This window comes from Amaranthus tricolor, chromosome 13 (genome assembly GCF_026212465.1).
Source record: "Amaranthus tricolor cultivar Red isolate AtriRed21 chromosome 13, ASM2621246v1, whole genome shotgun sequence".
In the NCBI taxonomy this organism is placed as follows: domain Eukaryota; kingdom Viridiplantae; phylum Streptophyta; class Magnoliopsida; order Caryophyllales; family Amaranthaceae; genus Amaranthus; species Amaranthus tricolor.
In genome coordinates this window covers 10,511,024-10,521,063 of record NC_080059.1, presented here as the reverse complement: position 1 = coordinate 10,521,063, position 10,040 = coordinate 10,511,024, and the positions used below count along the sequence as shown (strand labels likewise).

Sequence of the window (10,040 nt, the reverse complement as noted above, 5' to 3'; positions counted from 1 at the left end):
CATAGCTAATTTGTGATGTAGCATGTTGAATTTGCTCCTTAATGCCTGAATAGAATTGCTAATTGTGAACCTTGGAGGACACCTTGAGTAATGTCTCTCACCGTTGCTCTTGACTAGAGTGAATGATCGACATCATTCCTTGTGTCCGCAACAAGATCAAAAGCTTAAAATAAATGAAAAGTTAATTATTTAGTTGAATAAAATTATTTAATAATACTTACAAAGTAGGTCGCTCTAGAAGGTTGGGAAAGAATAAGCGTACCAAGCTGCAACAATAACACCTCGTGGTGTCATTCATCACCCAATGATAGACAGGAACCATGAAAGGTAACCCAAATTCGCTGGGTCTAAAAAATTAGACCCAAACCTTATAATAAGAGCAGGTATGGAACAAGTCCAATATAATTGTGGATCCATGACCATCCCTACGATGTAAGAGATGAGCTTTGACTTCGTCAAAGAAAGTGAGTAGTACATATGCCCTCCACCCATTTGTCAGGAGACTTGAGTGCTCTAGTAGTGCTGCGTAAGCCTTGGAAGGATAAAACTCTTAAGAAAATATATGTATGATCAAGGCTTAAATAAGCCCAAAAAGTAAAAGTATAATAATTTCTGTAAGCATGATTTAGGATACCTAATGAGGTCTAAGTTGATCTAATTGCCTTCAAATTAGACAATCTATGACCTTATGTTTTTGTCTTTATTCTGCAGCCGTACCAAAAATCTTTAAATTATTTTTTTTCATATGACGATTGAAGTTGCTAAGTAGGTGACATATACATTATTTATGATTCGTTTGAGGCGGTTGCCATTCAGGCTCATTCATGATTTCTAGAATGCTTGCACATCTATTAAATATAACACATAAACCCATCTCCAGTGCCATATGCCTACGAATCAGAGGCATGAAACCATGCAGCTATACGCTCCTTCTTAACCAATGCAAAGGCATGTGGAGAGATACCGTATTACCATATTGGGTAATCATAGTGAAGTGGGTGTGTTGATACTTAGCTACTTACCACACAAATATCTATTGTTAATGGAAATAATAGGTTTGTAGTGCTTGGCGCCGTCGAAGGAAAGTTTAAATACCCAAAACCCATGTTGGAAGATTACGTTATTGTTGTGAACATACACACCCCTATCATTGTCTTCTTTGAAAAACCACTCATTAATTTTTCAAGGGTTTGTGTTGCATTGCTTTCATAAAGCGTGAGATGAGAGTATAAGAGTCTTTCCTACTACTATAGATGGAAATAAGGGTTTGCCCACTTATAGGTGACATGATATCTATACCGAATTAGGCTTTCACCATCTGTCACGCAACATACACTGAACCTTAATTGTTAGGTCATGCAAAACGCAATGTCTAATAAAAATATTTATCACCGAAGATGTTCAAAAAATGCGTCTAGATGACACAATGTCGCTAGCTAACAAACAAGACTCGGTCAATGCTTACTTTTATATGTCACAATCTTCCATGTGGATGAATATGAATTTTTCCTACCCCTAAGTTTTCAGTTACATACCCTTTTGCCCTTTAACGCCAAGATTAATTTGATGTCTTAGTTTCGTAGTCTACATTCGTATAAGAACACCTTTCTATCAAAAAGTTGACCCTTTTGGAAATCCCTTTCTTGAGTGAAGGTCGTCCCACATGGCCATGACCTCCAAGAGTCATCCTTTTGTTTTCATCTAGTAGAGGGACTTGGGCATAAGGTGGGGAACAACAATTAAAGGAATATTGTCTAGCGTAATGTCATTGCCTATGACATGCTCACTCATAAGCACATCATTCTTGGAAGGAGCTTTATAACATCAACACTATCGTTATCACACACTCCCAATTAGCTTCGACATTTGTTGTCCTAGGTTAACTTCTGTCACATGCATGTTCCATTTCAAGGGGCTTTGTAGAAGTACAAGATGAAGATGGAATACATGAAGTTACATTCGTATCTTTTTGAGCTTATAGAGTGTATATATTTTTAGTCTCCAAAGGTAATTCTTTTCCATATAACTCAAAGAAGGTTTATATGTAGATTTTGAATACTCCCACATAACCTCCAATTTCGATCAGGCTAATTTGTATTTAGGCTATAGTGGAGTAAGGTAGAGATACTCAATGATATTTTAGTTAAGGATGTATGTTGAAAGTTTAAAGGATAATGATGATGAAAGAGGTGAATAGTTTTAAATTTTAAGGTTCTATCTAGGGGTCGTTTGTGAATTTTAGGTCTTCGGAATTTCAATTTTTGATGGAAGATTCTAAGCATTAGAGTTTTTATAACTTAGTGGTTGGGTGATGAATAGATAGATGTTTTCGTGGTTTATGTTTTGATGAAGGTTTTGTATGGAGTTTTTGACATAAGGTTTATATGTTTGGGATTTTAAGGGATACAAATCAACTGAATCTTTAAGGATCACGGACTTTGGATAAAAATTCAAAGGTTGATGCTATAGTACATAGACTCGAACTAGAAATTTAATATAGATTATCAACACAAAATTAAAAGCATTAAGTTTTTAGGAATACAATTATACTTTAGTAGAGTTTGATAAGTTTGGATGACTCTATTCGCTCTTAAATCTAAAAGAGTAATTTAAAGTCAAACAAATTTAAATATTACAATTTTGAAAAACATTCAAAATCGAGAAGAATTGAAAGATAACAAAATTTTGAACATAATATTAATTTCTAAAGTTTTGAAAACAAATAATAAAAAATATATTTATTTATAGAAAAATTTGATTTTAAAGGTATGAACTTTGTCTTTTCTGCTTTTAAAGGTTCAAACTTTAGTTTATTTTTTAAAAGGTTCGAACTTTGGGGTGCCTCCGTCTTTAAAGGTTCTTCCGGTTTTGATAGCCTGGAATATCAGGTTGCCTTCTTCTTCCCTTTGTTTCTTGCATCTGATTTTTGTACTCATCCAAGTCTTCTTTATCCTTCAACAATGACATCTTCACCATAAGTAGGGATGACAACGGGTTAGATCCGGATCCTAGTGGACCCGGATCTAGATCCGTTTTTCAAAGGAGGGTCCAGATTCGGATCCGGATCCGCGAGTCTAATTTTTCAGCACCCAGATCCTGATCCACGGATCCCACTAATCAAGTATCGGGTCCGGGTCCAAAACGGGTCCAAGCTTATTTTTGTGTATTTGATTAAATTCTGCTTCGTATTGCGATAACGATAGAATTTTAAACTTTAATTATATATATATATATATATATATATATATATATATATATATATATATATATATATATATATATAATTTAGATTCAAAGTTATAATTTAATGGAGAAATTGTGCATTGTCTTAAATAGGTATTGGAGAGTAGTGTAAGTAAATTATGATATACTGGTGGAAAGAATCCAAGTCCTATCAAATATGCCATGATGAAACTTACTAAGATTACACTAAACATAATAACTACATCAACATCATTCTAATTAAATACACTGGCAGACACAATACAATATTGAACATGATCTTGCATGTAGTAGAATTTTTGAAAATAAAAACGGATCTCTTGAATCTATGGATCTGGGCATGGATATTTTTTTGAGACCTGAACCCGGATCCGCTAATTTTACATACACCCGGATCTGACCCGGAACCAACGGGTCTAAAAAATAGGACCCAAATCCGTCAAAACAGATCCGGGTCCAGGATTCATTGCCATTTCTGGCCATAAGGATGATATTTTCTTGTTTGATGATCTTAAAAACAACCCAATAAATAACAAATTATAAATCTTTAAAAGGAATTCTTCAAAAACATGAAATCGCAACAACACCCACAAAAACAGGATGAATTAACAATTAATAACAGTAACAAGCAACAACAATTTTGTGAAATAGACCTTTTGAAGCTCAAGATTATTCAAAAAATCAAAGAATAGGAACAGAAATTCAGCAAACCCGTGGAAAAGATGGAAGAACTTAAGAGAAACCTCGAAAGTAAATAACCTTAAATGTACAATAAAATCTAGTAAAACCCAATTCTAAAACAACAATCTTCAAAATCTTGAAGTTATAAAAGAGAGGAAAGGAAAGGAAAGACAGATAACAAACAAATAGCCAATTGAAATTATAAAAGAGAGAAAAGGAAAGAAAGATGATGAACAGACCATGGTAAAAAAAAACTCCATAAAAGAGCAATCTTCAAAATCTTCAAAATTAACAAATATCTAATTGAATAAAGATGACAAACAAATACCCAATTGAAGAAAGATAGCAAACAATTAATATTTCAAAAAATAAAAATCTTCAAAATTAACAAATATCCAATAAAAATCTTCAAAACTGCATTTACAGTGTCATGGATTTCTTCGTTAATTTCTTCAAATCCTTCTTTCTTGATTTCTTCTTCAAAGGAATCATAGTAGAAGAAAGATGACAAACAATTGCAAGCAGATTGGGATGGGTTCCATTTAGGAGTGTGCAAAAAAACCCGATCTGAAATATCCGATTCGGATTACCCGGTATCCGGCTTTCAAAATAGGATAATTTGCCCGGTTTTTGTAAAGCGAATAATTCGGATTGGGTACCCGGTTTTTAAACCGGGTATCGGATCCGGATCCGGGTCACATATTTTTGGAAACAAGGTACCCGGTATCCGTTTTTTTATTTTTTTATTACTTTTTCATAAATAAAATAATGATGGTATCTATTATGCTAATTTTGGATTGAATGTTAATATAATTTTTCTCCCGTAGATAAATTTTTTTGTATAATTGCTCTTACTTAAACCAATGTGTAACAATTTTTTAATTTTCTTAATTTTTCTCTTATGACTAATTAACCTAAATATTTTTAAAGAGTTAGTATTTGAATTTTATATAAAAAAATATTTTAAATATAAATAGAGATAAAAACGCATAGTTGAACGAAAAAAAGACAAAAAAAAAATAAAAAAAACATTCTAAGAAAACCGGGTATCCGGTTTCCGACCCGATTTAAACCGAGTCGGAACCGGATCCCGGATTTCCGGATCCAGGTCGACCCGGTACCCGGTTTTGAACACCCCTAGTTCCATTGAATGCGAGGAGAATGTTGAACTTGTGAAAGGAACAACTGCAACGCTTTAAAATGGTGAAGAAATAGAGAGTTTAGGGATTGAAAAATGGTGAAGAAAGGAGGGGATCACTAGTACAAGACGTAAGAAAGAAGGGAAAAAAAGGATGAAAAATACCATTTCAACTCGTAAAAGGTAAATCGAACCTTTAAAAGCGGAGGCACCCCAAAGTTCGAACCTTTAAAAAATATATGAAAGTTTGAATCTTTAAAAGCGGAAGAGACAAAGTTCATACCTTTGAAATCAAATTTTCCTTATTTATATAAATGTATATTCAGGTCAAACTCAAAACTTTTACAATTTTAATTAAAACAGACATGTGACCGACTTGGTTCAATTTCAATTTAGGCACCGTTTAGTTCATCTGATTTTGCTGATTCAACCTTGCTGATTTCAACTGATTTTTACTAATTATAACTGATTTTTACTCTTTGTATTTGATTTTTCCTAAATGAAATTGATTTTTACTTATTTGGATTTTACTAACTGTAACTGATTTTTAGTCAAAAATTATAACCAAGTTGTGCTGATTAAAACTGATTGTAACTGATATTTTCTAATTAAAAATGATTCTTACGAACTGTAACTTATTTTACCAATTAAAGCTTATTTTTAAATGATTAAAACCAAGTTTTTTTATATCAATTGTTGTGAGAGACCGTCTTTTAACGAGATGATCTCAATTGGGTTGGCTCATAAGATTTTTTTTAATACAAAAAACGAAAAATTAGTGTAACTGCACGCTTATTTGATAGGGGTTTAGGATATCTCAAGTAGACATTTAAGATACGTCAAGTAGGTGTCTTTAACATGCTGAAGTTGTCAAGCAGGTGTTATGTGCTATAGGTGTTTTGGTTATTTGTTACAAGGGTTTAGATTATGTATTATAGGTGTTTAGGTTATTTGCTGTAGGTGTTTTTGTTATGTTTTGTAGGTATTTTTGTTATGTTTTGTAGATGTCTAGGTTATTTGTTGTAGGTATTTATGTTATGTGCTGTAGGTGTTTAGGTTATTTGGTGTAAGACTTTATGTTAAGTGCTGTATGTGTTTATTTGTCTACTTCAGTATGCAAAAATACTTATTATAATTAGTTTAAATGCCCACATCAACTATTTAAAATGTCTATTTCAGTACCCAAAAATACCTACAAAAACTTATTTAAATGCCTGCTAAAACTAGTTCAAAATACCTACTAAAAATTATAGTAGGTGTTTTTGTGAAATGCAAGCGCGTAATAGGCATTTTTATAAATTGAGCAGTGCTTTTGAAGTCGTCTTTCAAAAAGTCGATCTCTCAAGAAATCTAGTTTTTTTAATGGTTATTAATTTTAATGTGACATTTCAAAAAAATTATTTTTTGATGTGAACTAAACATGATATCTCTCCAAATTTTTGTTTTAACCAGTGATCCGGTCTAAGCACACCAATATAATACAACAACCCGTTTTATATGAGACCGTTTTATAATGAGACGACCTCAAAACAAAAAGCTCATAAGCTAAAATTTTTTATTATTGGACTATTTAATTTAAGTATGATACATCTTTTTGGAGAGACCGTTTCATGAAAAAAATTTGTGATAGTCCAAAGCTCTGAACCAAAAAAATTTGTGATAGTCCAAAGCTCTGAACCAAAAGCCGAATAGGATAAAAAAACCCCTAATTTAATATGAGTGGAAATATAGGATTCACTCTTTCGCTCTCTTCAGATCTCTGTTAAGAGTTTTTCTCACGGCTCTAACCCTAGCATCCTTTTTCAATATCCGCTTGCTAATTTCTTGCATTTTTCTTGACATTAATTCCAAGTAAATTTCTTCTCTTAATTTTTGATTTATCTGATTAATAACTAAATAGATTTATATGTTTTAGTAGCGTACCTCTTGATTAGTTGTGAGATCTATTTATGATGTTACATGATTTATTTTGTTTGTTTTGAAATTTGAATTTGATGTGTAATTTGCGTTTTCTTGATGATGTTTGCTACCAATTAATAACAATATTTGGAGTTATGATGCTGAATCTTATGATCTTTATTGATTTATTTTGGTGGATTTTTGTCTAAAGGTCGAATATTTGTGAAAAAAATCATATTAGTATATATACATGAGGAGTTATTTTTGCAAAAACTCAATTCGACGAATGTAAAAAATACGTAGCAAATTTAGATGGAACATAAAATATAATAGCAATTTGTGTTTGGATTCTTTGCTTGATTTTTGTTTGATTTTATTATTGATTTCTTGGATGCTGTGTTTGTGTAGAAGTTTTGCTAGTTGTACTGTGGGATTAATGTTGCAATTTTTTATATTTTGTTGTGATTTTTGATTTAAGCTTGTATACACTATAAATATGCATGTTTTAATTTTTCATGGATCAATGTAGTCATGGCTGGAGTTGCACCTGAAGGATCACAGTTTGATGCTCGTCAGTTTGACAACAAGATGTCCGAATTGTAAGCCTTTGTACTCCCTAACTTTGCCTTATAAATGATTCGAGTTACGTTATTGATTCCCTTATGTTCTATGTTTTAGGCTTTCAGAGGAAGGAAATGATTTTTTTACTTCATACGACGAGGTTTATGAAAGCTTTGATAAAATGGGTTTGCATGAGAATCTTCTTAGAGGAATATATGCTTATGGTAATTTCAATCAGATTTGTATTCATGTATTTTTTATGTGTGTTATATTCTTGATTTTTTGAATCGTTTTTCACAGGTTTTGAGAAACCGTCTGCCATTCAACAAAGGGGAATTGTTCCTTTTTGCAAGGGTCTTGATGTGATTCAGCAAGCACAGTCTGGTACTGGTAAGACTGCCACATTTTGTTCTGGGATCCTGCAGCAGTTGGATTATGAGTTAATGGATTGTCAAGCTCTTGTTCTTGCTCCTACTAGGGAGCTTGCTCAACAAATTGAGAAGGTTATGCGTGCCCTTGGTGATTATTCGAATGTTAAGGTTCATGCTTGTGTTGGAGGAACAAGCGTGCGAGAGGACCAAAGGATCTTGGCTGCAGGAGTACATGTGGTTGTTGGTACCCCTGGGCGTGTCTTTGACATGTTGCGTAGAAATTCTCTTCGTGCAAGTAGTATCAAAATGTTTGTTCTCGATGAGGCTGATGAGATGCTTTCTCGGGGCTTTAAGGATCAGGTATGGTGTACATTTTGATGTATGTTCATATTTAACTGGGTTATATGCTCTTTCAAAAATTAGACTTGTGCAGTGTAGCAAATTTTGTTCTCACCTCAAAGTTTCAGCCTGTTATTTATATTTATATGATATGTTCTATGAGAAACTTCTTAAGTTCTTTGCTTTTCCTCATTCTCTTAAGATCACTTGCCTCAAACTGGGAAAAATGTGTTTGAGAGCTGACAGCTTGCTGCTATTCGGTGCTGTCCAGTGCCACGTAAATTTTAGTAAACTATAGATCATGTGTTAGGCTGTAATGTTTTGGATATAGGGGAGTGTTTTACTTTAATTTTCCTTTTAGGGTTTGTAGTCATGCTCAGTGAATATTGTTGCTGTTGTAAACTGTACCTGTTTGGGTTTTAATGTGAATTTTTTAAGCTTTGAAACTTTAGTTCCACGTTAGAGTGTATGGGTTTGTGATACCTAGGTGCTAGATATGTTTATTAAAGTGGAGCTGAAGCAAATTGGTACTAGGGGTTTTCCTGGCTTATAGTCTATTCATGTAAAGCTAGATGTTAGAATTCTTCATGGAGACGTAGATGCCCATAAATTAGGTGGGGGTTGTAAGCTAGTCATATCACTTGTATATGTTGTAATGAAGTTTTTTTATTATTAAAACTTATTTCTGATTTTTCCACAGATCTACGACATTTTCCAACAATTACCACCCAAGATACAAGTTGGAGTGTTTTCTGCAACTATGCCGCCTGAGGCCCTTGAGATTACCAGAAAGTTTATGAATAAGCCTGTTAGAATTCTTGTGAAGCGAGATGAGCTCACCCTTGAGGGTATCAAGCAATTCTATGTGAATGTTGACAAGGAAGAGTGGAAACTTGACACTCTATGTGACCTTTATGAGACCTTGGCAATCACTCAGAGTGTCATCTTTGTGAACACTAGGAGGAAGGTCGACTGGTTGACTGACCAAATGAGAGCCCGTGATCACACAGTGTCAGCCACACATGGTGACATGGACCAGAACACTAGGGATATCATTATGCGTGAGTTCCGTTCTGGGTCATCCCGTGTCCTTATAACCACCGACCTCCTTGCTCGTGGAATTGATGTGCAGCAAGTATCGCTGGTTATAAATTATGATTTGCCGACTCAACCAGAGAATTATCTTCACAGGATAGGACGTAGTGGGCGTTTTGGAAGGAAGGGTGTTGCCATCAATTTTGCCACTCGGGATGATGAGAGGATGCTAGCTGATATCCAGAAATTCTACAATGTATTGATTGAGGAGCTTCCTGCTAATGTTGCCGATCTTATCTGAGTTGATAACAAGTGATTTTGTTTATGGTTTGTTTGTCCGAGTAGTAAAGATTTGGGCAATTCTCTGGGTGTTTTTTTCTACTTTGTTTTATAATCTATTATGGGAACATCACTATATGTATTGTCGATGCCCCAGATTAAATTTTGTTCAAGGATGACCTCCCTTATTGGCATGTTAGCTGATCGTTTTGGCATGGTTTTGGTTGTAAACTGCATTACTACAATTTGAATGTGCCCGTGAGCCAAACTGTTGTGGCAGATAGATTGGTTAGGCATTTTTTTGGCTTAAGATTAGGATTTGATATATGTTTTTGGGTAATCCATATTTGCAGTAGTACTTTTTCCACTTTACAGATGACATCAATGCACCAATTACTTCCGTTTTAGCGTTTCAATATAACGGTTTCCTAGGCTTTAGCGTAACCTTCTGCTTTCATTAGTTGCTTATCTCTGTTCGTCATTCGCCTAGATTTCTTATAAATTGAGTCGTAGAT

At 33.8% G+C, this 10,040-nt stretch overlaps 1 protein-coding gene across 1 annotated transcript; it reads left to right on the top strand.

Annotated features, from left to right (window-relative positions):
- The first annotated feature begins 6,678 nt into the window (after positions 1–6,678).
- LOC130797770 (eukaryotic initiation factor 4A-9-like) lies at positions 6,679–9,835 on the top strand. The gene is made up of 5 exons (XM_057660515.1): positions 6,679–6,892; positions 7,470–7,539; positions 7,619–7,725; positions 7,802–8,232; positions 8,912–9,835. The coding sequence occupies exons 2-5, from the start codon at positions 7,472–7,474 to the stop codon at positions 9,545–9,547; spliced, it is 1,242 nt and encodes a 413-aa protein (XP_057516498.1). The 5' UTR covers positions 6,679–6,892; positions 7,470–7,471; the 3' UTR covers positions 9,548–9,835.
- Positions 9,836–10,040: the final 205 nt, after the last annotated feature.